The 27,378-nt window shown below is 45.5% G+C and overlaps 1 protein-coding gene across 1 annotated transcript; it reads left to right on the forward strand.

Moving 5' to 3' along the window:
• The first annotated feature begins 1,537 nt into the window (after nucleotides 1-1,537).
• FRZB (frizzled related protein) lies at nucleotides 1,538-20,791 on the forward strand. The gene is made up of 6 exons (XM_051624128.1): nucleotides 1,538-2,123; nucleotides 10,970-11,017; nucleotides 15,449-15,514; nucleotides 18,209-18,413; nucleotides 18,651-18,714; nucleotides 20,107-20,791. The coding sequence occupies exons 1-6, from the start codon at nucleotides 1,670-1,672 to the stop codon at nucleotides 20,215-20,217; spliced, it is 948 nt and encodes a 315-aa protein (XP_051480088.1). The 5' UTR covers nucleotides 1,538-1,669; the 3' UTR covers nucleotides 20,218-20,791.
• Nucleotides 20,792-27,378: the final 6,587 nt, after the last annotated feature.

Here is a 27,378-nt window from a genome sequence, read left to right on the forward strand (position 1 = left end):
TGATTTGCAAGTCTGGATGCAGGCTCAGGGGCATGGGCAGCCTGACTGCTCCAGACCTGTCAATAGGTATGGATGTTTCTACTCCTCTCTAACGCCCAAAGTTTCTTGGAATTGTAGAATAGGTTGGAAGGGACATGGAAAGGCCATCTAGTAGTCTGTCTGTGTGTCCCCGTCCCCCAAGTGTGTTTGGACATCTTGAACTAGATCAGGTTGCTCAGAGCTCCATCCAACCTGGCATTGAATGATTCCTGCGACGGGGCATCTCCCACATCTGAGTGACCTGTTCCAGTGTTTCACCACCCTCACTGTAAGAAATTTATTCACTATGCCTAGTCTAAATCTATCCTCTTATAGATTAAAACCATTGCCCTTTGTCCTGTTACAACATGCCCCGCTAAAGCGTGTCTCTGTCTTTCTTACCACCCTTCTTTAAGTAGTGAAAGCTGCAGTAAGGTCTCCCTGGAGCCTTCTCCAGGCTGAACAATCCCAACTCTCTCATCTGCCTTCTGGGACTGCAGGGGACAATTCAGTCCTTGCAATTAGCACCTGCTTGTGGAGGTGGGCAAGTAAAAGGCTGAATTCTTGTGCAGAGATGCTGAAAAACAGACATGGTACCTCCACTCCACTGGCCTTATTATAGCCCCCTGTTTGCTTCTTCTGTGCTAATGGGACTTCTGAAGCCGAGTTAAAAGTAGCCAGGTTTCATCACAGTGATAAAGCTAAAAAATGTAAAACCCTTTCCAGGATAAGCACCTCCAGTTTCTGTGTCTGTGAATGCTTTGTGCCAACTGATCTACCTTTTTTGGTCCAGTTTTTGAGCATTGACTTCAGGTGGGTTTCCTTCTACTTGCAGGTTTGATTTAAGGTTGGGAACTGAAATAATAAACTTGCTCGTATCACAGTAAAACTAAAGCCAAGCACATCAACTTGTGGATAGCTGCATAGCTTCTAACTCGGAATAATTCAATTTAATCAGTTTGCTCTTTTTTTCAGAGCAAGTTGGGATACCCTTTGTTTTCCTGTTACTCTGCAGACTGCTTAAGGGAAAGAAGCTTCAGAGAAGGAAGTAGCCCCTCTGGATCTGCCTCTTTTTAAGCCTCTCGATGTTGTTACAAGCTCACCCATCACCATTTCAAGGTAACTTCTAACCCTTTCTTTCCCTCCCTGTTCCCAAGAGTCAGCGTTGCCTCAAACCGGGCACACGCAGCACATGAATCCATCCTCTGCCTTTCTGCCTGGGCTCGCAGCAACTCTTGCAATCCCCTTCCCCCTGGCCAACGTTCGCCTCCCCCAGAGGGACGGGAAGACTTTTCCTTAGTTTTCATAGTGTGTTTTTTAACACGGAAAACAAGAGAAACCGTCCCTCTCCCCTCACCCAGGGGCGCGCCCTTCCTCCTCAGCCCGCAGCCCGCCTTTCCCCTCACGCCGGGGCGCGGGCGTTCGCCTGAGGGGAGGAGAGGCGGGAGGGGAAGGAGAGGCGGGCCGGAGGGGAGGCGGGAGGGGAGGAGAAGCGTCCCTCGTCCCGGCGGGAGGCGCGGAGGGGCCGGCCGGCGGGGCGGGTCCCCCTCGGCAGCGCGGCCGCCGCCGCCGCCGCCCCCCGCGCCCGGCTCTCGCCGCTCGGTTTTTCCGCCCCCGCCTGGGCTGGTCGGGGCGGGCGGTGTCCGGCGGGATGTGGCGGGGGCTGGCGGTGCTGGCCCTGGCCGGGCTGCTGGTGCTGGGGCGGGCGCCGGCGGGGCGGTCGGCGGCCTGCGAGCCGGTGCGCATCCCGCTGTGCAAGCCGCTGCCCTGGAACATGACCAAGATGCCCAACCACCTGCACCACAGCACGCAGGCCAACGCCGTGCTGGCGATGGAGCAGTTCGAGGGGCTGCTGGGCACCAACTGCAGCCCCGACCTCCTCTTCTTCCTCTGTGCCATGTACGCGCCCATCTGCACCATCGACTTCCAGCATGAGCCCATCAAGCCCTGCAAGTCGGTCTGCGAGCGGGCCCGCGCCGGCTGCGAGCCCGTCCTGATCCGCTACCGCCACGCCTGGCCCGAGAGCCTGGCCTGCGACGAGCTGCCGCTCTACGACCGGGGCGTCTGCATCTCCCCCGAGGCCATCGTCACCGCCGAGGGCTCCGGTGAGTGCGGGGGACCGGGACGCTGCGGGGCACACGGGGCCGTTCGGCGCTGCCCGCCCGCACAATGGGCGCGGGAGGGGAGCCCTGGGAGCCCTCCCGCCGCGCCGCTCCGGCAGGCTGCTCGCTCAGCCTCTCTTCTTTCTCTCAACTGTTCGGTTTGTTTTTTTTCTTCCTCGTTTCTCCGCCTGTTGCCAGCCGCGTGGCTGCTGGAGAAGTTTCGCTGTGGGGAAGGAGGGTGCGTGACAAGTGACAGCCCCGCTCTTGTGCCGGGGAGCGCCTGCAAGTGCGGGAGCAGCAATCCTCCTTTCCCCTAAACGGGACACGTTTCGCCTCCCGGCTTTGGTGTTTTGTCCACGCGTCTTGCCTTGGCCGCAGCTGCCCGTGCGGAAGGCAGAGCCGCGGTGAGAGAAATAAATGCTGGGTTTCCTCTCTTGGCACGTCCCCACAGGGCTGCTCCCCTCCTCTGCACCCCTGGGCACAGCCGGCAGGTTTTGGGGCAAGAGCAGTGTCCAGAGGAGCCCTGAGCTCGATTTGAGGGGCAGTGATCTCCCTACTTTCCTCCCGTACCCGGGCAGGGACGAGCCCAACTGATGTGGACAAAACAAATTCACCTCTGTGGCTGACACGGAGGTCGTGGTTGCTCCACAGGTCCTCTGTCAGCTCTCTGTGTTTACGGGTTGCAGTCAGGAGAGGAGCACAGCAAAGTTGCAGCCTTCTGCTGTGTTTTGTTCTTGGCGTCCTCAAGCCAGCCAGAGGCTGCCTGCAGCACGGAGGCAGCTCCAGCGTGGCTGTAATGGTACCTGACCCCCTGGCCCCGGAGCAGCCACTGGAGCTCCTCTGCTTTTCCTCTGTGTCCTGCTGCGTTGGCTGCCCGTTCTGCCGTCAGGACAGCTGGTGCTGGGTGTCTGGCTGCCTTCTGGTGGTACCAGGGCGGCAGGACCACCTTGGCATGGCCAAATGAAAACTTCTGACTGCTTTGGCTTCCATGAAGCTGCAAATCTGCTGTTGCTCAAGGCCCCGGCTCTGCTGGGGCTGTGCGCTCCTGTGATGGCGGCCTCTGGGCTGGAAGAGTTAGCAGGGCACAGCTCCGGCATGGCGAGGCAGCCCCCACAGGAATACTGAGTTGAAGGAGCTATGGGATAGGACACGAAAGGAAGCCGGTGGGTGGTTATCAGGAGTGAGGTCTGAACTTTGTGAAACGGCAGTTCCTCTCTCACTTGAAGAAAGCATTAGGTGGTGGTGGAACAAACTGTGTTTCCTTGCTGCGAAGTTGCAGTGCCGGTGGGTCTGTCAGGCCTCACCGTGACAGGAAAGGGGGAGCAGAGCCAGGCAGGGGAGCAGCTGAGGGGAGTGGGAGGCTGAGGCAGGGCTGCACCCACACACTCCTCAGGATCCTTGTGCTGCCGTCCAGTGGTGCCTGCAGCTGCACCACCAGGCTGTGGCATCTCTGATGGGCAGCAGATCCCACCTCTTCGTTCTTCCTCAGCAGTGGCTTGGGAATGAAAGGTGTTGGGTTTTTTTCATGCTATGCTCAGCACAGTATTTGGCTGTGCTTCTGTCCCCTTACCAAATACAAATGTGTATCCCTCTGCCAACAATGCCAAACCCTTTAACTCCCATTTTGCCTTTCCAGGTGAGCTGCTCTCTCCACTTACCCCATTTGTTTGTAGGCCAGAATAACCCCGTCCCTTCTCTAATTCCATCAAGTTACCTTCTTCACTTCTTGAAATTTCAGCTCAGTAACCATACCCTGGTATCTCCAGTCATCACTAGTATTTTTACCCTTCTGATTGCTCCCCTTTCACTTTTCAATCCTTTCTCTTCTCTGCACTTGCCTACAGCCCATGAATGCAACCATCTGTTCTTGCCTGCAGCTCCCTCAGTGCTGCTGTTCCTCGCTGGAGGCTGCAGATGTGTTGGGGTGGTTTGGGGCACTGCAGGTTTGAACACCAAGTGCCTTTCTCCACAGCATTGAGGTGCTTTCTAAACCACCTTAAAAATGGCTCCAAACTGAGTGATGCTTGGCAGGTCTGCAGCGATTTGAAATTAGCAGCATTCAAATCTGGAGAGAGAAAGTTTTGACTAAAATTGCCCCCAAGTTAACCTATTTCTGAGGACTTGAGCAGTACAATAACCTCTTTGAGGGATTCCAGGGCTAGATCCATGAAAACTTTCTTTCAGTGAATGAGAACCTGATGACATTTCTGGGCTGAAATTTTTGAACTAATGTATTATGCACCGGACTGAAAGAATCCTTCTTGAAGGAATAAAACTGCTCCTTTAGAAAGCAGTGTGAAGGATTCCTGTTCTAGGAAGAGGTAAGGTGAACACTTCCAAATTCAATTTTCCAAATAAAGGATTGCAGCCAAGTAGAAGACACAAATAACCAACTGCCTAATGGACACCATGCAAAATACCTGCTGTGAGTTTATCCCCTAGGCGCTTCTGCCTCTTGTGCTGCCTGCAAACTACACCTAATAGGGCAGGTAGAAATATAAATCCATTTTTTCATGGCTGCTGTTATGGAAGATGATTTTTGTTTAATTCTTCAGAAGTGAAATTTCTATTTTTCTTTTTTTTTTGTGTGCTGTCTGCAAACTAACAGGATTCTGGTGTTTTCTTGCCTCTCCCATGTGCGGTGCAGGTGGTAATGAAGATCTAGAGACTTCCTCTTTGCAGGAATGAGGGGGGTATTTATCTCTCTTTCCTAGTGTTCTTCAGGGCTGCTGACACAGTGAATAGATGAAGTAGCTGCTGCTTTGTCTGTGATGGAGAAAGCTGGTAAGAACAGCAGAAGTGCCTTGTTCAGGGCTCAGAGGAAAAGCTCTCCTCACTCTCTGGGCTTGTGCTGGTCTCCAAACACTGAGTGTGAGCTGCTGTACCATGCAGCTGATTTAGAGGTCTGAGGTTCCTCAATTTACAGAGACCACGTTCAGGCAGGCATCCTGTGGGAAACCTATCTTTCTTAACTTTTCATGCTCTTTGGGAAACACTTGGGTTCCTCTACTCACAGGCAGCAGTGTGGGTGCCCATACCCTGGGCATGTTCTGGGTGTGCTTGGAGGCAGGTGTGACACCCATTATTTGGGCTTTTTCTGGAGGATCCAACAAATCACAGTTCAGGATGGAGGATGAAGAAACCTCTTGGCAATGTTGACATCCCAGGTATGTCGTTAGTGCATGCTCATGTCTGCTGGATGCTGTGGCCTTTATTCTGCATCCCAGTCTTGTGCTTTTTGAGGATGAAAGCTGTTCTGCTGGCAGACATGGATACACACTGTCTTGTGTATGCAGGAGGTCCCATTCATGTGTTGGAAATATTTCAGTCTCTGTGTGCAAATGCTGACTCTTCCTCACGTCTCTCAGGTTGTCTGCTTCCTTCTTTAACACTCCTGTCAAATCTTTATTCTGTGAAGCAGCAGCTGCGAGGAGGTGCAGACAGACAAAAGCTGTCCTGGATATAAAATCTCAACAGCAGGACCTTTCTTTAATTTTACTCATAATAAATGACAAACCTGACCACAGTCATTGCTGGTGGTGGGATGCTGACTCAGAAAAGCACTTCGATGTGTGAGCTTGGCTGCTACTGTCTAGCAGACTGTTTATGTCTCTGGTGACATGTTTATTCCTGTTTTGAAGAGGGAACTGGCAATGAGATCCAGTTTGGGTACTTTCTGTGTCAGACAGCAGATCTGTTGGTTTCTGTCTTGCCATACCTTGTTTAGATTAAAAAATAGCCTGAAGGCATGTTGTGTTCTTAATGAGATGTTGGAGGAGAGGGAAGCAGCACCCCAAGTCACCAACCATGTGTATTGACTGTTCAAACCATTTTGGGTGACTGTTGTAAGATGGCTGAGGAGAACTCTTAATTTCTTAAGAAAAAAAACACCACCTCTTAAACATAAATAAAATTAAAGATTTTTCAGTCCATGGAGACCTGTTTTCTTAACTCTTCCATGAAGCCTGGATTTCTCTGTGTAGTCCAAGTTCTTGGTACCTGCCTGCATGAGATCTTGGTAACCTGGTATGTTAATTTGGCATTGGATGCTTAAAGAAAAGGAAAAGAGCTGTTTCCCATGCTTGTTTTTCATATGTTATTAACTTCATTTCCAAAACAGTGGTTTCTGAACTCCAGATGAAGTTTGCTCTGACCCAGACGTTGCATAGCTCTGCTCAGACGAGTCAAAATGCACAGTGGTGCTAGAGGAGTGTTTCAGACTGTGCTGAGGACAAGCAGTTGTGCCCAGGTTGTCATTTCTTAGGTTGAGATTTAGGTGTTTGCTCAAAACTCTGAAGCAGCTTTGATTCTCAGTTAAAAAATCAAGTTACGGCAGGATTCAAGCCTCCTGAAAGAAGACAGGAAAAATAAGGGTATTGAAACCTTAACAGTGATGATACCAGCCTGAGTCTCCTAGAGTGGCTTTTACAGTCTTAAGCCTCAAGTCAAGACCCAGGCCATTAAAGGTCAGCCAAACCTGTCAGGATTTGTTATATGGATTAATTTGTTGTGTGGAGCTGCTGTGTTGCCACGTTGCCAGCTGCTTTGTGACTTGGGAGTCCAAGTGGTCTGTATTAAATTTTAACTAGGATCCATTTTTCTCTGACTTGGCTTGTTTTGCAATCATATTAGGAAGACCATTTCTGGAAGAAGAGCTGAAGTAGATTACAAGGTCTGAATCTATGCTTTTTGGAAGGGTTTGTCAGTGGGGCTCACAGATGTCTCCATCAGAAGAAAGTGCCCAAGGAGCAGTGGCTTGCTATGGTTGTGTTCTTTGGAGCAGAGTGCTGGGAATGGCTTCAGTAATAGCTGGGCCATATCCTTTAACTGCAGAGACAGTCAGGATCATGTTACTTCTGGCTCTTTCTCACTTTTTTTTTTTATTTTTATTTTTTTATTGTGTTCAGTGATATAAGAAAGACACATGCTCAAAACTAAGTTTTGCCAAGTCGCTTCATTTTCCCAAACCTCTCATCCAAATCTATGATCCAGGTATTGTTATTTTGTACACTTACTAGGCAAGTGGCTTTTATTATTTTCCTCTCCTTGTCAGTGGTGTGGGTTTTTTATATAGCATCTTTCTGAAATGTGATAAATTAAAATGGCTTATTGGAAAAAAACAGTTACGATTTTTGACCCTGCTATTAAACTATATTTAATGGGCAGCCTTTGGATTGGAGTTCTGGATAATATTTCCTCTTTGGCAGTTCTGCTAATCATCACTGACAGATATTCCTTTCAAGAAGACTGTTTTGCATAGAGACAACTTGGCAGAGAGGTCACCTCGAAAGAAAAGTGGAACAATAGGAAGCAGTTTTGCTTATTTTTAAAAATACTGTTTAGGGGTTGGTTATTTTATTGTCTGGATTACAACTGGAGAGGAGTGTGTTGACAGGCCTGATGGAGAAATGTTAGACTTCCTGTTACATTGCTGGGGTCAGGGGATGGGATTTCATGGTTGCTTATGCCCATCTTCCTGGTGGTGGCAAGGCTGGCCCAGACCCTTTTCCCTGTTGCTTCCCTGGTAGATGAGAAGGTGGTAGGATCTTGTCTGGTGGAAGGATTAGGGGAATGTGAAGCCTTTCCCAAGATGTGTCATACAGTGGTGAGGTCTCTGGTCCCCTCCACAAACCCATGCTCCACTACATCAGTAGAAACTGCTCATCCCTAAATAAGCATTGGTGCACCAGCAAAGATGAGCATCAAGGCAAGGTCAATACTTGCCTGAGCCCTCACAAGCAGGGGAATAAGTCATGAAGTGACATGGCTGTAACTGTGTGGTTTTCCTTTGCTCATGGACAGATGCCCTGCTCTGAGCACAACTGCAGAGCACAACGTGCTGCAGGCAGCAGCCTTCATGTGGGCACAGGGATGGGAGCCCTTTCCAGGAATAGCTGTGCTGCACAGAACCTCTAAATTACTCCTGTTGCATGGTCAGTTCCTTGGTCACATACCCACGGCCTCTGGTTTGGGGTAGGACAAGTGACCTGGCATATAAATGCAGAATTAGGAGATGAGCTGAGGTTGTCATGCACTGTCATTTGTTAAAAGTTAAGTTGTGTACCTAGGAGTAGAAGGGAACATGGGGTGGAAAGCATTTTAGTTGTATGTTTGTTCACAGGACCAGGTTTATATTGGGCATATTGAGTGTTTACCAGCTCTCCTTGAAACAGTGTGAGTCAGAAGCTGGGCTCCTCAGCCGACACAGGGACATTGTGCCCCTGAGTGGGGTCAGGGAAGGCTGCAGCCCCCTCACTGGCCACTGCCTTCTGTTGAGTTGTAGTTCCAGAGTGAACTGGACTTGGTTTGCTCAGACACCATGAAGCTGAGACTGTTCAGATCATCTCTTGCTTTTGGAAGGGAGAGTGCACTTCAGGGCTTGTTTTTCCTTCCCTCTTTCCTCCATGGATGTGAACACAATAAACATTTAACCTAGTACTTCCCTTGCCTCCTCTGCTCTTGAAAACTTTTTCTTCCCTCAGTATCAATTTTGGTGGCATAGGGAATGTGCTTTGGAGCTATGAACAAACCATCCATTCATAGCAGTCATACCTGTTTTAGCAGGAATTGTAGTTTGCTTGGGACATGTGAAGCACCCAAAAGTTCCCTTGGCCACGTGCAAAGCCATCCAGCCTTGAAGGCAACCCGAGGAGCTGGCCAAGCCAACTGAAGGAGAGGGGGAGTGCATCTGGAGAGCTTGCTTTGCTGGGGTCTTTAATGCCCCAGCATAAAAGGGGTGAAAGAAGAGAGGGGTGAAACATCTTGGGCCAGCCTTAGGCACAGGCAGAAGGAGGGCCACTTCTCCATGGTTGGTGGCTGGAAGGTTTTGCAGGTGGGAGCAGGATTATCAGGCTACAGACACAAGTGCTCTCTGTGCTATTACTAGATCAGAAGGAATTGCAGGTTTAAAGCAGAGCACTGGCTAAAGGAACAAGACAACAGAGGGTGGGTCCAGGCAAGGAAGATGGAGAAGAAATGTGGTCATCCTTTTACTTAGCTATTTACAAGACCTAGACCACATTAATCTCTTTCATTCTGTCCTGGAAGACAAGAAAGCACTTGATACAATGTGAAATGTATTTAAATTTGATGAAGATCTCTCTATTTTTTTTTTTAACTATATACTATTGGTAGGACATGTGATCTTTAATTTCCACCTGATAACAACAGCTTTTTAAAAATCTGAGGATCACTCAGCTGAATAATAAAAATAAGCTATGTAAGTGAGAGTTAGCCTGGGTAATTTGACTTTGTTAGAAGGCAGCATGGAGAAGGCTTGCAGCTGCTGTGGAAGTACCTGATAATCAAAGATCAATCTGGCTCCATGAAAATACTGTGTTTGTTCTATAAACTAAGACCCTGCCGTAGCTCGGAAATGTCTTGGGAAGAAAATGGGTGTGATTTTTATTAGAAATAGGATCTTGGATGTAAAAAGGCGTGTATTCAATCTATTCAGTTCAATGCTATTATCTATGCCCATTGCTCTGTATATAGGTAGGAATAATTACTCCTGAAGTTTCCATGTTTTGAAGTTAATTCTTATGTCAAGGAATTAGTTGTTTTTCAGATTTACTCTTTACCTTGACTGTTACTTAGCCATATCCTCATTTATGTAAAGGAAACTTCATGTTGCTGTGAGAAATGTAAACATACATTAAGAGGAAGGTGGTGTGTTTTTTTTTTTAATTAAAAAAAAAAGCGTGGCCAAATTAGAAAGTTAAGTAATATTAAATCTTTTGTAAACAGATATTTTAAATACATATTGTGATTAAGTAATGGCCCTAGCCCTTAAAATTTAGTCCACACATTTAAACTGTTCACCTACAGTATTATTGGTGTCCTGGATTGTTTTACAGCCACATCCTTAACAGCTTCAGCTGCAGGAGGGGAGCTTTTGTAACGTAGTCTTGTATTCATTTGTTATATGTTGTGAAAGCAGTTGTATTGTACCCGTGATAAAACGAGGATGTAAGAAAGAGCATCTTTGTATGATAACAGCATCCAGAGTTGAAAAAGCTGCATAGACTTTTGGGCATGTGAACTTTTAGAAGGGCTTTTGATTTGAAAGCTTTTTTGGTTTTGCATTTTGTGTGTCAATCTAATAATATTGCTTCTCTCCCAGCTCTTGTCTCTCTTGCAGTTATTTTTTCCTTAACTTGAACAACATTAGATGTGTTAACATACTTTTTTTTTTTCATTATAAAGCATATGTATAAATTCATTATATTGTCTGATTTAATAAACAGTACGTTTGAAATCATGCTTTTTAGCAATTTGGGACACATGGCACCTAAGTGTCTGAAAGCAGTTCTTTGGGCATAGTGCCTTTTTTTTTTCCTTCTGTTCCTTATCTGACCTTCAAACTAATCAGTGTTTTTTTAAACTGAGGGGAAAGGGAATGTCTGAAACGTTTGTTTTGGCATTTGCTTCAATGATATGATTGTGGTTGGTTGGTTTGATTTCCTCAGTAACCAAAAAAACAAACCAAAAGTAATTTCTCCTTCATCATCTAATTAAATGCAAACAGTATGTGTATTTTTTGTAGATGCTTGTAAGTTCATGCCATAAATTTCTGTCCTCATCCTGAAATTCCCAGTCTGTGCACCAACAGGAATGGAATATTTCATCTGCCTCAGCATTTAACATGATGTGCTGGGTTTGAGTGAAGTTCAGATAAGAAATTGAGTCAACTTTAATAGGCTGGCCCATAGAACATTACCATGTGTTTATTAATTAAGTTATTAAGTTTTGATGTGCTAAATATTAGATTAAAAGAGTATTTTAATGTGGGTATATTGTAATACTCCAATCTTAAAAATTCTAACATTTATTTTATGAATCTTTGCCAGATTTCCCTATGGATTCTAATAATGGCAACTGTAGAGGTGCTGGCATCGGTGAGTACACTTTTGTAAAACTGTCTAATAACCTATAGTCTTTCAAATTATTTTAGTACTGAATAAAGTAAGAGGAGTACCAAGTGATGCATAAATATTCTGTCTGGGAATGCTGTAAATTGTGCTTTTGTATCCCATGGGCAGGTTGTTCAGCCTGTGACCTCTCAGCACACAACTCAGTTAGCACATCTTTCAGTGCTGGTCTCTTTTGCTTTTGCCAGGGCAAAATTTCTGTCCAATCCATAGGGTTGTGCTTATTTCATTAAAAGTTTTGTCTTGAGCAGTGAGAGTGTTCACTAAATGGATTTGCCCCGGGTGAAGGTAATGGTTTGTTCTGGTTTTAAAGCTTGGAAAATAAATTCAGCACTTTGTATATAATGGCAAAAATCCCATGCACCTGAGGAGACTGAGGCTGAGACCTTCTGAGACTGGTTTTATTCCAGCAGGTCCCCTGTTGCTTTTTATTTTTGTTTTTGCTGAAACTGACTAAAACTCTTGAGTGTTACCACTATTCATAGACAATGCAAAGAAGCAAAGTCAAGCTTGGTAGCTAGTAGATAATAGAAATGTGAATTTGTTGCTCAAGCAAGCCAATGTCTGTATGTTTCCTTGAATTTTCCTTTGACAAGAAGATGACACTTGGAAACCTAGCATTGGCTATTGTGCCTTTCCTTCTCCAGAGGTGTTAATAAGCCATAATGTGCACTGATGCTCAGTAATATAAAGACCTAAGTGTTGCTGTGGAACATAAAATTAGATACCTACACAACACTGGATAACTTCTGCGTTGACCTCTGTGACCATATTGTAAGAAGATATTAAAAATGCCCAGCTTATAATAACAGTTTTAACATGTGATATTAAGTCCCAATGTGAAAGTAGCTATGTAGGTGCAAAATGTCATTTAAATGGCAGTGTGCATCCTTCAGCAAGCCAGCTACCATTAGAAAAATATGATAAAAGTAAGCTCCTCTAACAAGCTTCACTTGAAATTACCTTGAGCATGGGACCTTGTCTGAAAGATGTCCTAAAGATTTGTGTTACTAATGTTAGTATCTTGTAAGTTTCAAACCATTTCCACTTTGGGGGCATTGAGAATGTGTGGATTCCATGTTCTGCAGTTTCTGTATAAAGAGCTTCACTTTGAGTATGGAAGTAAAGCTGGATACCTTCAGTGTCATCTTCTATCAAAACTATTAAACACAGCTTTAGCACTGCCTGTCCCTGGGGATGCAGATGGCAGGTAATACCATACGTGACCCTGCAGTGGAAAAGAGTAAGATTTAGTTATACTGTTGCTGTTGGGATGCTTTTTGACTAGTGAAAGTGAAACCAGACCTAGAAAAATATTTCATTCAATAAATGGGGTGAAGGTGCACAGAAAAATGGCTGGTGAAGAGGAAGGGTAATATTTTTATCACCACCTTTCACTGTGCAAACACAATTCCTGGTTCAGTGCACTGCACTGGTTTCATAAAACACAGTTTTAATCACCTAAAAGGCTGTGCTTCATAATTGCTTTATTTATATGTTCAGGAAAGTACATTTGTAATTTTGCCATTGTAAATAGAATTTCTTTTTTTCTTTTTTTTTTTTTTTTTTTTTTGCAAGTAGAAACCTGATTTGTTTTAAAAAATCCTGAACTTGGCTCTGTGGTTTCTGAAGCACATTGCATGTGCTCCTCTGGGTGGTTGGACAGGTTATCCCTGCTCAAGGCACCTTTTATGCCTGGCAGTGTCCACTGGCAAAACATTCCTTCTGAGTCTACATGGGGCTTTTTTTTTGGATGGGAGATTTTTTACCTCTCTTGGCTGTAAGCTATTTTGTTGTCGGCTTCATCAGATGCTTTTCAAGTCACTTAGATATTTTTCCAGAGGTTTTTTTATCCTTAATTTATCAAGGAAGCATTAGCCAGGTTTGAGCTCTTGTTAGTCCTGTATTGACTTGTATTCAAAAAGAATGTTTAATGGCAAAGTGAGGTGAGATCTCAGTGTACAGTGGTGTGAGCCTCTGCTGCCAGTCCTGGTTCTTGGGGTATAACCTTGTGGTCCCAGTGCACCTCTGGGAATTCTGGCAGCTTTGGAGGAGACTACGATGTAAGATGGGACCTAACCTCAGCATCAAGAGATGCAGTACATTTTTATAGCCACCTTTTGTGGGTCTTCCCCACTCCCTGGGGAAGGCTCAACTTTGCCAAAAACCTGCATCTATGGAATATGTATTTTGCTTCAAAAGTTTTGGTTTATTCTAGCTCTAGGACTGACTTTTATACCTGACCTTGACAAGTGACTGTTTTTTTCTATATCTCTAAATAGTATTTGGGAATAACAGTGTTTTGTAAAGTTTTTGGAATGTAAATTTGAAAAGCAGTAAGGCAACTAGGAGGTATCCTTCATTAAGAATGTGGGGAGGTCTATATTTTCTTTCTAGAACAAAAGAATTAAACTTATATTCCTCCAATTAATAAAGTAAAATAATCCAATACCATCTTAAAATTGAGGAAAATGAGGCTCTTTGTTCTTTCTTGTAATTTAGACCATTTTATTCTACTTGTGCCACAGAGCAAAGTACTGTAGAGCAGGAGAACTTTTTAAGTGTTTGGCTTGCTCGACTTGAGCACTGAGATGCCTTGTGTGAGTGTGGGTCATAGGAGCACATCTTTTATGACCTGTTTCAAGGCAGCTTATAAAATGGGCCATAATAGGGCCTAAAATATGCATGATCTCCCACAGGCAGAGGGGAAGCCAAAAATCACTTCCCTTCCCTGTCTTTATTATTTTAACACAGTCTCATACAAAAGCTGAAGTCTGTAGGTCTCTATATATAGATTCCTGAGGATGTGTTTGAAATTCAAGGAAGCAACATACTCTTCTTCTGAAATATTCTCCTCTTTCCTGTATTTTTTTGGTATTTTCAACTAAAAAAAAAAATTTCAATAGAAAATAAATAATAGTTTGAAAAGTTCATAACCATGTAATTCTTTGTTTTTTTAATACGCAGAAATCTTACATAGCAAATAAAAGTTTTCAGACTCTTCATATTGGATTGAACTAAGTCACTAGATGATAGGTATTGGTATTACAGAATTGTAGTATATAGAAATAGGCTTCCACTTAAATGCTAAGTCAAATGTCAAAATAGATGACCATGTGTACGTAACACTGGGACCTGCTGTTTGAAATGATTCCACCAAACTCCACTTAGACACTAGCTTGAAAGAAGTAAATATTTGCATTGGAACAACTAGCTATGACATATTGCTGGTGTTAATGAATGCATGGATCTGGAGCTTCAGCATTAGCGCTCCCTGGACACTAATGAAAATGTTTTTACCTCCATTATTGTGCCCAGCTGTCTGGAAGATGCAGCACTGGAAAAGCTGCTCTGACAGGGCTCATTTGTACTGTCTCTTGAAGGCCATCCTGACCTCCATAAGGGCTCAAAATTTCCCTCTTTTAATTAAGCCTGAAATAAAATAGTCTGAAATTTAGACAGAAATTGAGGGACAGTACACAGCAGGATCCAAGGTAACACCAGCAGTAGTCAAATACAGCCCTTCAGACTCTTAAACTCAGGCTCTCTTACACCTCTTGCCAGGCAGCACTGAGAAGACATGGTTGAGGTTTCACTTTGTTGGGACAGTCCCAGAAGTGTTCAGAGCAGGGACCCACGTGTCCCTTGGACCCACCACCCTTCAGCGTGCTTTCTCTGTTGACTGTAGCTCTTAGACATCTTCAGGTGTAAAGGGGCTATGCCACTGTAAGAAATCTAAGCTCCAAAGGTGAACTGCATGTTGAGAATTAGCCACAAAAATCACATTCCTTATGGCAGATGCCTCTTAGCCAGAACATCCCAGTTTGATAAACTGAGCGGAGACATGTAGTCTATGTTGAATAGTACCCTGTCATAATATTTCTTTCTGTATCTATATTAAGTCTCTAATTACAAAGTGCGGAAAGGAGGACATTCAGGAAGTGTAGTACAGGAGAGAAGGTTCAGGATTGCAGCCCCTCTGAGCATGAAAGGCACCAAGACTGAACCTTGAACTGGCTTAAAGTGGAAGATTTTATCACTTGAGACCCCAGGTCCTTGTGTCTTTGTTGTTGTGGGGCTAGTTGGTTGTAGTGGTTTGGTTTAGTTCTTTGAATTTCCATGTGCCAGGCTTTCCTCTTGAAATCTTTGAGGTCTCATGGACAGTTCCACATCGTCTTCCAACAGAACAGACCAGGAACGCCCAGGTGTGTGGGGAATGGTCCATCTTCTCTCCCCCCATATAAGACTAAACAAAACAAGGGGTTTTTAATATTTCCCTTCCTGTAATCAACAAGTCAGTTCAGTTAAATTTTCATTAGGTGTGAGCTTGGGGTTTGGGGCAAGTTGTCACTGAACAGACGCTCTTTTCTTGCTAAGCAAAACCTTCTGTCTTCGCAGAGCGCTGCAAATGCAAGCCTGTCAAAGCCACCCAGAAGACCTATCTGCGCAACAACTATAACTACGGTAAGAGCAGCTGCATGGCCAGCTCCCAGCATTTCTAAGGGGAAAACAGTCATTCAACAAGCCTATGATCCCAAGTACTTTTGGGTAATCCAATGGTACATAGTAGAAAAGGAACATGTGGCCTGAAACGTTTCCAAATGGGAAGGATGGAGGGGATTAGGAAGAGGGTCTTGGTTGATGTTGAGGGTGTTGTCAGTGTCAGCGCAGGCATCTGGGGTTTGGGCACTTTTTCAGTGTGAGAAGTGACAGGACAAAAATCAAGTAGTGGGCTGCTGTGCTTGAGCTGCCTCCTTGATTTCCAGGAGTGATACACTCTGCTTTTGCAGGAAAGGATGTTTTTACTCATTTCCATGCCTACAAACTTACCACAGGATCTGGCACACTAGGTTCTTTCCTTCTTGCATATTGAAGCCAGCAAGGAGCATCTTGTTGGTGTTTATGCTGTCAGTGACATCTGTAAAAGTGCACAGTGTCCACAGAATCATAGACTGGTTTGGGTTGAAAGGAACCTCAAAAATAATTTAGTTTCAACCTCTTTGCATGGGCAGGGACACCTTCCACTAGACCACGTTGCTCGAAGTCCCATCCAACCTGGCCTTGAACGCTTCCAGGGATAGGGCAGCTACAGCTTCCCTGGGCCAGTGTCTCATCAGCCTCATAGTGAAGAATTTCTTCATAATACCTAATCTAAATTTAACCTGTTCGAGTTTATATTCATTACCCCTTGTCCTGTCACTTCATGCCCTTGTAAAAAGTCCCTCCCCAGCTTTCCTGTAGCCCCTTCAGGTTCTAGAAGTTGTTCTAAAGTCTCCCTAGAGGCTTCTCTTCTCCAGGCTGAACAACCCCAACTCTCTCAGCCTGTCTTCATAGCAGAGGTGCTCCAGCCCTCTAATCATCTTTGTGGCCCTCCTTTGGACTTGCCTAAACAGTTCCATGTCCTTATTGTCTTGGGGGCTCCAGAACTGGACACAGTACTCGAGGTGGGGTCACACAAGAGCAGAGTAGTGGGAGAGAATCCCCTCCCTGGCCCTGCTGCCTTGATGCAGCCCAGGACACAGTTGGCCACCTGTGCTGCAAGCACACGTTGCCAGCTCGTGTTGAGCTTCTCATCAACCAACACCCCCAGGTTCTTTTCCTCAGTGCTGTCCTCTATCTGTTCTCTGCCCAGCCTGTATTGGTGCTTAGGATTGCCCTGACCCAGGTGCTGGAGTCCATATCATGTCTTCTCTTGCTGACATTGTCCTGGTCTTCAGGGGTGTCACAAGTCCAGGCTGTTACTTTTCTTTGTACTGTTTGTTTTAAGCAAATTATACTGATGAAGCCAGGAAATAAATATCACAGAAATTGAACAACTGGACCTGTCCTTTTTCTTCTTAATCATGCAAATAGCCTGAGGCTCAGTGAACTTCAAGACTTCATTTAAATGGTAGGGATTGCTTAATATTTATTAAGATAATGTATTTATACAAATATCAGAGAAGCTTCATTTAAAAATAGATCCTATTAAGGGGTGAAAAACTGTAGTTGTATTCATTGAAACACCATGGGCCTTTTTTAGGCAACTAGTCAGTTTTATTTTGTTCTGGGTGGATTTGTTTGGAAAGAAAGAATCTAGTAGGTACATGGTACAGAGCTGTTGAGCATGCTGCTGTCCATCTTTACAAGCTTTTGAAACTAAAGAGGTCATAAAATGCATTTGAATTTACTTCCAAGTAAAGCAGGATTTTGTTCTAAAAGTTTTAAGAGAGTGGATCACTTGGGGTAAATTACATATGAATTGTGAATTGTTGGCAGCTGTATTTCATGTGGCTGCAATACAGGCTGGTTGATGGTCATTATGGGCCATGTCTGTGAAGAGAGGAGATATTAAAGTCTGGTTTTCTTTCTTCTGTATTACCTCTTTCACATAGGCTGGCAGAAAATGGGAATGAGGGGAACCTGCTATTTTTAATGGGCAGGGACTCTTGTTTGCAAGCTGTGAAAGATGTGGCATTCTGGGGAGCATGACCTCTGGACTGGCTTTGCATTTGCATGTGGTCTCAGTTCACTGGTGACCATGAGACAAGTGAAGAGCCCTTTAAAGGCAACTACTGGTCCTAAGCAACATAAGGCAAAAAGAAAGGGTAAGGCAGGAAACAATTAGCTGGGTCATCAGGTCAAGATCAGGAGTGTTTGGAGTTCAGAAAGAGTAGAGCAGATTGGTGCTGGGTCACTGGACAGAGAACAAAAAAGTTAAGAGCCTGTGATCTGGCAGAAGAAGTGATACAAGAAGTTCTAATCCACATTCACATTTTGTGAAGGGTTGAGAGTGGCAAATTAAGTTTGGTCATCTGTACTGCAAAGTAGCCAAAGAGGGAGAAGTGACAGCTTGAGGGAGAAAGAAAGCATGCAGTGACTGAATGAAATCTATCTCTACCGGAAAGGGCAAAGGGGAAGGCATCTTAAAGCCCAACTTAAACAGAACTGGTACATAAATTCCTGGTGGTCACCATACTCTTTTGAGGCATACTAAGCTACCTGAGGGGAGAATGAAGTAATGAAGTGAAGAGCTGGGGGCAGGGACATTGCTGGAGTTCAGCTAAGCTTTTGATAATGGACTGTGCAAAATGCTAATCCCAGAGGTCACCAAGAATGGGTTGGGGGTGACCTGCATTGTCTGCTGCTGCTAACTAGCTCTTTGTGACGTTTACCCAGTCATTCGGGCTAAAGTCAAGGAGGTGAAGACCAAATGCCATGATGTCACTGCAGTTGTGGAAGTAAAGGAGATCCTAAAATCTTCTCTGGTGAACATCCCAAAGGATACTGTCAACCTTCACACGAACTCTGGCTGCCTGTGCCCCCCGCTCAGCGCCAACGAGGAGTACATCATTATGGGCTATGAAGATGAGGAGCGCTCCAGGTAGCTCTTGCTGCATTGGCCTTGGATCATATTGGTTGTGGTTTGTTCCCCTTCCTGTAAAGCTGAACTTGAGAGCCACCAGGAAATGAAAACTTGGTGTGACTCTCTGTACATCTCCTTAACGGCGTCTGGGAGGGACAAACCTCTCTGCAGGCTCTGAGTTGAGTCTTGCATGCTTTGGGTTGTGTAGCTCATGCACACTTGTTGGTGGAGTAACTGGTTGTCTCCACTGTGTAGGTTACTCTTGGTGGAAGGCTCCATAGCTGAGAAGTGGAAGGATCGTCTTGGTAAAAAAGTAAAGGTAAGAGAATCTCTCATCAGAAGTCAAAGATTGGAGATACCATGAAACATCTACCTCATCTTTTAAAAAATGTGTGCTGACCCCGTTAATAATTATCAAGTATCAAAAATGAACTTGGTATATTATTTGCTATAGTACTTGGAAATGCATCCTGAATAAACTAAAGGATTACCCGAATGTACACCAGTGTAGCAGCAATCAAAGCCCTGTCCCAAAAAAGCCAACAGCAGGAGTGTTTGAAGTCTATAGGCAAACTGTATCCTGCAATTAGGATCCTTCATTGGGATACTAATTTAAAAAAAAAAGAGCTTTACAAATGTCATGTCATGTCACCAACCATTTCTCATCACCATCTCCTTTTCCAAAAGCATCATCAGTTGTACCAGCTATAGTTCTGTCTCTTTGTACTGCAGTTGCTATTACCTGGCAAAGTAAATAATTTAAAAAATTAATAAAAATAACTTGACTGTTCATCGTGCTTACCCAAGAGATTGCACAGGTAGAATCATAGAATTACAGGGGTTGGAAGGGACCTCTAGAGGTCATGTAGTCTAACCCCCTCTGCCAAAGCAGGATCATCTAGGGCAAGTCACACAGGACTGGATTCAGGTGGGTTTTGAATGTCTCCAGAGAAAGACACTCCACAACTCCTGTAGGCAGCCTGTTCCAGGCCTCTGTCACCCCTCACAGTGAAGAAGTTTCTCCTCATGTTGAGGTGGAACTTCCTATGTTTTAGCTTATACCCATAGCTCCTTGTCCTGTTACCGGGCACCACTGAAAAGAGACTGGCCCCTTCACCTTGACACCCACCCCTCAGATATTTGTAGACATTAATAAGATCCCCTCTCAGCCTTCTCTTCTCTACACTAAACAACCCCAGGTCTCTCAGCCTTTCTTCACAAGAGAGACACTCAGGTCCCTTAATCATCCTCGTAGCTCTCTGTTGGACTCTCCACTAGATCCTTGTCTCTTGAATATAACCAAAACTGGTTATAATATTCCACGTGTGCTCTCACCAGGGTAGAGCAGAGGGGGAGGAGAACCTCCCTAGACCTGCTGGACACACCTTAATGCCTATTTTCATTAGGAATAATTTCATTTTCAAGTTATTCCTGAGAAGGTGAGATGCTTTTCTGCTGCAGCTGTTGTGCCTTGTCTCATTGCCTTCCTTCACAGAGGCTACAAGAAAGCCTGGAAGTGTTTTTTTCCTGTTTTAAATGACTTTTAGTGATAACCTCACATTCCACCACTGGAGCTCCCATGTGCTGGAAACAACCACGGCCTGTTTGTTTGTTTGTTGCTGCTGTTTGTAAACACATTGAGTTGCTTTACGTCTGATTGATGACTTCTTCTGTCATCTCTCTTGTCATTCCTTTGCCTTTGGATCCGCAGCGCTGGGATCAGAAGCTCCGACACCTTGGGAAGGGGAAGGGGGAGCCCGGACACAGCGACCTGGCTCCGAAGCCCGGCAGAGCCAGCAGTGCCCGACAAGCACGGAGTTAGATGTGGGATGCCCTAGGTTGACATGCAGTGGACTATCTACCAAGACTTCCTTGTTGAAGCAGCAGAGGAGAAATTGCACTATTGCACGTTATATTCTATTGTTTACTACAAAATAATGTTTTAGCTTATATTAGTTTTTATTCTCCCTCTTGTTTTCTGCCTTTTTTTTTTTTTGGATGTGTGCAAACTCTGGAAATACCTTTTTTTTTTTCTTTTACTGAGAATTGTAGAAAACTGCCCTGACGAGGTGGGGAAAGATAAGGACATGCTGAATTTACCCTTTTGTCTTCTGAATCTTCTTAGGGAAAAAATTCTGGTGCAGGCAGGAATGAGATCTGGCGAAGACTGTTGCTTACAGTCATGACTCTCACTGGCTTCCTCCTCTCACTTTTCTGGTCACTGTTTGCTGGAACTCAGCATGTTGGGGGGAGGCTGTTGATGGGTTCTGAAGTGTTTAGTTGTTGGTTTTTTTTATTCTGAAATATATAAAGAAACAATCTTCAGAGAACTGTTTTAATCAGTACACCTTTGTTAAGTTTTCTTACTCATAAATAAACCACTTGTGTAAGCCGAAGTCTAATTAAAATACTTCCTGTGACTTCCTGCTTGTACACAGGGGACCTGGGTTTTCCAGTCCTCTGGACTTTGCAGGAATGGTTGTATAGCTCTGTTGCCGCGGGACGTAATTTATAGTAGACTTTTTTTTTTGTAATGGCAGTTTTTTCCCCTTTTCTCCCTTTTCTCTGCAGAGTTGTAGGAGTAGACAGATTCACCAGGCCTGCTTCTCAGTACAGGTCTGCACTTTATCCTTTTGATTTTGTGGTGTTATTCTTAAATCCCTGCCTACATCAAGAAGTGTTCGATGCTCTAGTAAAATATGCCCAATAAAAAAATTGTAGTTGTCAACACAGACCTACCCTAAGTTGTGAACTAACATGGTATTTTTAAAATTACTGTTCAAATATGTAAAACCATAAAAAAAGTTCAATTTTGTGCTTTTACAGAGTCCTTTGCAGATAGTGCCAGCATACTTCTGTTCTCCTTTTCTCTCATGCTCAAAAGAAATAAATCAAAATGGGCTCAAAGAACAGTCCTCTTTGATGTAGGCTGCAGAGTGGAACCCACTCTACTTAAGATTCAAATGGCTGTTATGCTCTCAGCTGTCAGTATTAAGTGCATTAGGGCTGCCTTGCATTAAGAAAGCAGTTGTTAGGTATTTTAAAAATATAATAACTTCACACAAATATTTTGGCATATTGGATAATGCTATTTTAAGGTTTCAGTTAATAACCAGAGACTCTAGGGCAGGTACCAAGCAAGCTAAAATGTAGAACTGTTTCCTGCAACACTCAGGATCTTTTTTGTTTTTTAAATTAAAAATAAAGGGTTCATTTAGGTGAAAGGCTGGCTCTGAGGGCTAAGAGTGGTGGAATATCAGGTCTCCAGCTAGTTCTGTTTCCTCAGGGTAGTGCATGGGCAGGCTAAGAAGCTGTGGAAAGACTTTCAAAGAGGAAGCCGAATTAGGAGAGTAATTTAAACAGCAGCAACCACAAAGCAATTCCAGTTTGGAAACATGGCTCTGGTGTATTTTCGACATTGTAGTTTGGTGCTTCCATTGTCATCTGGTCTGTCACTTGGTCCCTGTGTTTTCCAGCCATGCCAGCAGCGAGCAGGTCTCTGCCAGTGGTGGTCACAGTAGGTATGGCAAGATGAACATTGTCACTGAAGCAGCATGTCCCATGAAGCCCACTGCTGATCACGTGTAATTACTGGGATTTGGACTGCCTTGTGGTTCTTGCAGGGCTCTGTTCTTCCCCCACAGCCTGGCTATCACTTGCTTGAGGACAACATTACCTTAGGTAGCTGTAGAGTGGCATGGCCTTGATAGTGTGTCCCTTTTAAATGGCCATCCACGTGCTGAGGGAAAAGCTGGTTTCCCTCTGTCTCCCAAGCTCCTCTTTGACAGTACAGAGACAGTATATGGCTTTTAATCTACCCGTTTTACCTGCAGTGAAATGACTTGAGGGTCTTGCTCCATCTTTTATGAAGACCTTTGTAGCTAGGCCAGAGTGCTCTGTGATTATTATGAGCATTTACTTGTTCCCCTTGCAAGCACAAAGACTTTGTTTTTTCAGAACTCGTTTGTTTGGAGGCAGCACTAAAAGCCTCTAAAAGGAGCACAAACAAAACCAGCTCATTAATTGTGCACGACGTGGTTATTTTACTGGGTGATGCACATACCTACGTGTCTGCATGTGACCAAGTGTCATGGGATGTATAGGAGGGTTGATTGAAACCATGCCTTTCCCACATCTGGGTTGTATTAGTCCAGAGAGAAAATATGCAGCTTAAAACCTCTGTGGATAATTAGCCTGACATGTTGCTTATCGGAAGGGTCCCCTTCCTGGTGCTGCTTTGCAGAGGAGAAGGCAGGAGGAATAAACACCCAAGATGCTTATTTGCAAGCTATGTCTGGCAGGGGTAGACTCATGGTTTTGATAAACCTGTGCTGGACAAGTTCGCAACGGTATGAAATTTCAGCCTGGGTGTTATTATTGCGGTGTAGAATTCCTGCTGTTAAAGCCAGTAGCAAGCAGAGTCAGTCTGGTGAGAACAGCTTTCCCATGGATGCGATGAGAGCAGCAGGGTTCAGTGGAGCAGGGCTGCAGGGAGAGGCGGTGCCAGCAGGAGCCCCAGGGCCTCCTGCTCTCAGAAAGCCTTTGTTCAGAGGAGAATGCCAAATCACCATCTTGAGGGGGTGTGGCAGCGGCAGGGGGGGCAAGTGGAAGGGGAAGATGTCAGTGGTTTTGGAGGGAGGATAAGGTATCAGCCTGTAGAACAGGACTCAGCTGGACTAAGTTTTGTTTCTTTTTATATGATTCTAGCATATTGAGCCTGAGAAAAGCATCAGTCAAGTGGGATGAAATGTGTCTGCGCTGAGTTTACACCCTGGGCAAATCCAGTGCCTGCTGGAAGAGGTGAGCTGTGAGGGACCCAGGTTTGAGGGGCTGCCAGTGCTACTCTTTGGTTCCCTTCATGTTGCTGCCATTCTGTAAGATGCCAAATTCCGTACCTTGAGGGTGTCTGTATTTTAAATTCTGCAGGTAAGTCAATGAGATAGTAAGAATGAATGAACAAATGGACATTATGTGCTGGGAAAGCAATACAGCTGGGGGCACTTAAATCCAGCTGTGGGAGAGATTTACTAGCCACAGTTGTTTTCTTTTCCCTCACATGGAATAGCCCAAGCCCCACATGGGCTGGTAATGCCTGCTCCTGGCACAGTTCTGAGTCTGCAGGGCACATGGAGCTGGGACCCCTGGCTTGCCTCCCACTTTCTGGTAGTGCTCTAAAACGAATAGAAATACCTTTGCGTTGTGTGTAGGGACAGTACAATAGCCCCCTGTCCTGTAGGAGAGAGCTTAAGTCATTCTGTGATCTATGGGAGGGGGCTTTTCATTTCCTCCATAACATGACACAGATTATGTGGCTGTTGTTGGCTGTGGACAGTGGTGTTGGAGCACAGGCAGATGCAAGCTCTGGCAGCAATTGCTGTCTTGCTGCAGGTGAGCTGTGCCCAGTTATTTCTTCACATTCTGAGCTTTGCAAGCCTTTGGCAGTAAAGGAATGGGCAGAGGAAAGAGAACAAAGCTAAACCATCCCTGCAGTGCTGTTGCCCTTTCCTGAGGATCAACACCAGAGCTGTGTGCACAGTGTGTGTTCCCAAACGGTCGTGGCACCACAGTGTTAATGATGAGACCAAAACGCAAGTTATCCCAAAAGCTCTTTTGTAACTGCATCCTCTGCAGTGTCAGTGGCCAGGCACTGCTAGGACTGAGATCAGCAGCAAAACGCCTTTGGGCTTGATCTTTGTCAAAATGTTCCTGTTCTCTGTACTTGCGGGGGAGAGAGGATAAAAAAGTAGCTTTGTTTTCTGCAGGGTTCTTGGCGGGATGTTTTTGCCCACTCCTCTGACCTGTCACCCCGGGGACTGCAGCCCCCTTATCCTGAGCACTGGGTTAACTAGTACCTCATTCTTCCTGTGCTTCCCAACCTCTGGAGAGCATCAGCGTGTTCTCTAGACCTGGAGCTGCCTGGCACGAGGCTCCCCAGATATGCAGTGCAACCCTGGTGTTTCACTTCATGCTGGTGAAAGGTGTGTAGGTGCAGAATTCCCCGAGCCACAGCAGGAGCAGTAACTGTTCAGATGGGCAGCCTCTCTACGCTTCTGAAATGGGGCAGAGGAGGATGCAGGAAATCCTGAGGCTGAATCACTCCCTCAGTAATTCCCTATGTCTGAGCCCACACTATGCAGTGAATCCCAGGGGGATAACCTCTTGTCAGTGCCACCTGAGCCCTCTGTTCAGTTAGACATCAGGAAGAAATTCTTCATTCTGAAGGTAATTAGGCACTGGCACAAGTTGTCCAGAGGAGTTGTGGATGGCCTGTCCCTGCAAGTGTTCAAGGCCAGGTTGGATGGGGTTTGGAGCAGCCTGGTCTAGTGGGAGGTGCTCCTGTCCACACTGGGGGGTTGGAACTAGGTGAGCTTTCAAGTCCTTTCCCACCCAAACCCTTCTGTGATGGTTCTGTTGTGATCTGAGGTTGGGCATGGAGAACTGGGTAACTGCTGTGACCGCAGCACAGCTCTCAGTGTCTCTGTGAGCCCTGAATAAGCCTTGTCATGCAAGAGAGATTATTAGTTTAGAAGTAATCCCACGCTGGCAGGTATGGGGCTTCAGGCCAGCCAGCTGCTGTCCCACCTACTGCAGGGCTTCAGAGTCCAGAGTGATAATGAAGGGACAAAGGGAGAAATGGAAAAGGGGTGTCAGGAAAAAGGCAGCAGAAAGCACCCATGCCTCCGCACATCTGCACCTTCCATGGAACCCTCTGTGAGCAGCAGGTGTTTGCATCACGTTTGCTGCTCCTGGGGCCAGGTGGACACCAGGGCAACAGATGCCATGTGCTGGCAAGCACTGCTGAGCAGCCCTCCCCGAGGTAGGACCTGCAGTGAGCAATGTCTCTGGGGTGTTTGGTTTAGCTTTCTGGCTGTAAAATTAAGATGATAATTTGTCACGGACAATTTCATCCCTGTGGCAATGAAAACACTGCTACAATGCTCTGCCAGGAGCAGCTGCAAGAGGTCTTGGGTCATTAGAAAAGCTCAGGATCCTGGAGATGAAAGAATTTGTCACTGTGTAACTCAAGGCAGCATCACACCAACACAGGTAGCAATGGGACTGAATGCTTGTGTCATCAAGAGCTCTAATATTAGGACTTCCTAAATACTGGATGCTTGGCATAGCAAACATGATCTTCCTGTAAAAAATGTTGTGTGCAGTTACCTAGCAATGGAAATGGTGACTTGGAGACCGTTTGTGTAAGCCTGTATGGTCCATGGGGAAGACTGAACCTCTTTGTCCCCTGTATGGACCCATTTCTGTCCCAGGTGGTGTGGCTGCTTACAGCCCTCTCTTTGCACTGCTGAGATAGGGAAATCTGCACCACTTATGTATTTTAATTTGTCTTTTGCCCTAGACTGAGTATGCATAGCTGGACATTGGTCATCACGTCTTACATCCATAATTCCAGCTCGTTCCAGCTTTTCCTTTTAGGAGGCTGTTTGTCCGAGTGAGTGTTCCTCCCCATGGCACAGAATAACCAGAGTTCTTCATCCCACACTCCAGTCTCCATCACCCAGGGGTGTCACAGAGAGTCTCCTGGTCCCTCCCCCTGCCCTGTGCTGATGCTGTTTTCCTGCTCCCCAGGGCCTTGCAGACCCTTTACCCTGGTGCCCTCTCTCCAACACCCCATCTGATGCTTCCTTAAGTCTTCCTTTCTGAGAGGATCTTCCCTCCTGTTGGCTGCTGGATGCCCAGCTTGATTTTCCCCTGACAGCTCTTCCTTTCTGCTTTCTTGTGACTTTTTGCCCTGCTCTCCCCTGCCTGTTTCCTGACTGCTTATCTCCCTTTATTCCGCTCATTGTCCCCCATTCCTGCAGCTGGAGCCAAGTGTCCCACCACTGGCTCATGGGTGAGCGGGGCGTTTGCTCCCTCCCATCAGCTTCTGTCCTCTTTCAAGACATTTAACAGCCAGACCCAGCTGGGGAGTGAAACTGAAATGCCCAGGAGCTCTTGGTACGTTGCTGACCCCCTGGCTGCCCTCGTGATTGAATGGCAGATTTCTTCCCCCACCCCAAACTGCCAAGAAATGCAAGTGATTGAGCTACCGAGGGAGAGGTCTGGCTTCTCCTTGCCTTTGTGGGTGGACCAAGTGTTCTTCCCCAGCTTTGCCCCTGGAAATGACTGCATCTGAAACTAGAGCAAAACAAAACAACCCCAGCCCCCAAACAGCTGGTACATAATATTTCAGGCTGTGAAGCTATTCACTTGCTAAATATTCCGGCTCAGGGCTTACAGCTTGGCAATGCAGGGTGAGGGCTTATCAGAAGTGTTGGGCAGCCTTCAGTACCCCAGTACAGGACGGCCCTGGGATGATATCTTAATACTGGGAGGCCCAGTGCCCAGGGTGATCAGTTTCTCCTTGAGCACGAAACACAGCACCAGATGTTCTTAGAGAAAAAAAGGAAAAAGAGATGTTCATGTTTGCCAGTTGAATTTCAGTCTGTGTTTTTAGCACACTGATCCTTTTTTAATGTCACCGTGTGCCTGCAGCTGGCAGGAGGGTGGGCTCTGGAGGGGGCTGGGCAGGCCCTTCAGGCTCCAAGCTGTGCTGCAGAGATGTTCCCATCCACCCAGTGTCTGGCTGCTGTGATAACCATTCGGTATTATCAGCTGGCGCACAAAATATTCTCATGCTTTCCAGATATTTCCGGGAGTGATTTGGAAAGCCAAGAAGTGCCATTTTACCTTAAAAGGCCCTGAAGATCAGTCAGGCTTTTGGTCCTTCCCCTACTTGAAGTCACATTGTAAATGGGAAGCAAATGCTGATGCCCCCATTCCTGCCAACATTATCCTGAAAACAGGTTAACTCAAAGGTCTTTAATCCTTGAATTTTCATGTTGAATCCCTGGTAACCCTTTCTTATCCATTGTAAAGTCACTGTTAATTCTCAGAAGACTGACTCCCCTCAGCTAAAATACTTTTTTGCTTTTGATGTCTTTCCCCATGATGTGCAGCTCTGACTTTCTGAGTATTTGTATGT

Source organism: Apus apus, chromosome 6 (genome assembly GCF_020740795.1).
Source record: "Apus apus isolate bApuApu2 chromosome 6, bApuApu2.pri.cur, whole genome shotgun sequence".
NCBI lineage: Eukaryota > Metazoa > Chordata > Aves > Apodiformes > Apodidae > Apus > Apus apus.

Coding starts and splice junctions, on each gene's coding strand:
- FRZB (XM_051624128.1), top strand. CDS start 1,670: ATGTGGCGGGGGCTGGCGGTGCTGGCCCTGGCCGGGCTGCTGGTGCTG. Junction 15,515..18,208: donor GCGCAACAACTATAACTACG/GTAAGAGCAGCT, acceptor ACGTTTACCCAG/TCATTCGGGCTAAAGTCAAG. Junction 18,715..20,106: donor GTCTTGGTAAAAAAGTAAAG/GTAAGAGAATCT, acceptor TTGGATCCGCAG/CGCTGGGATCAGAAGCTCCG.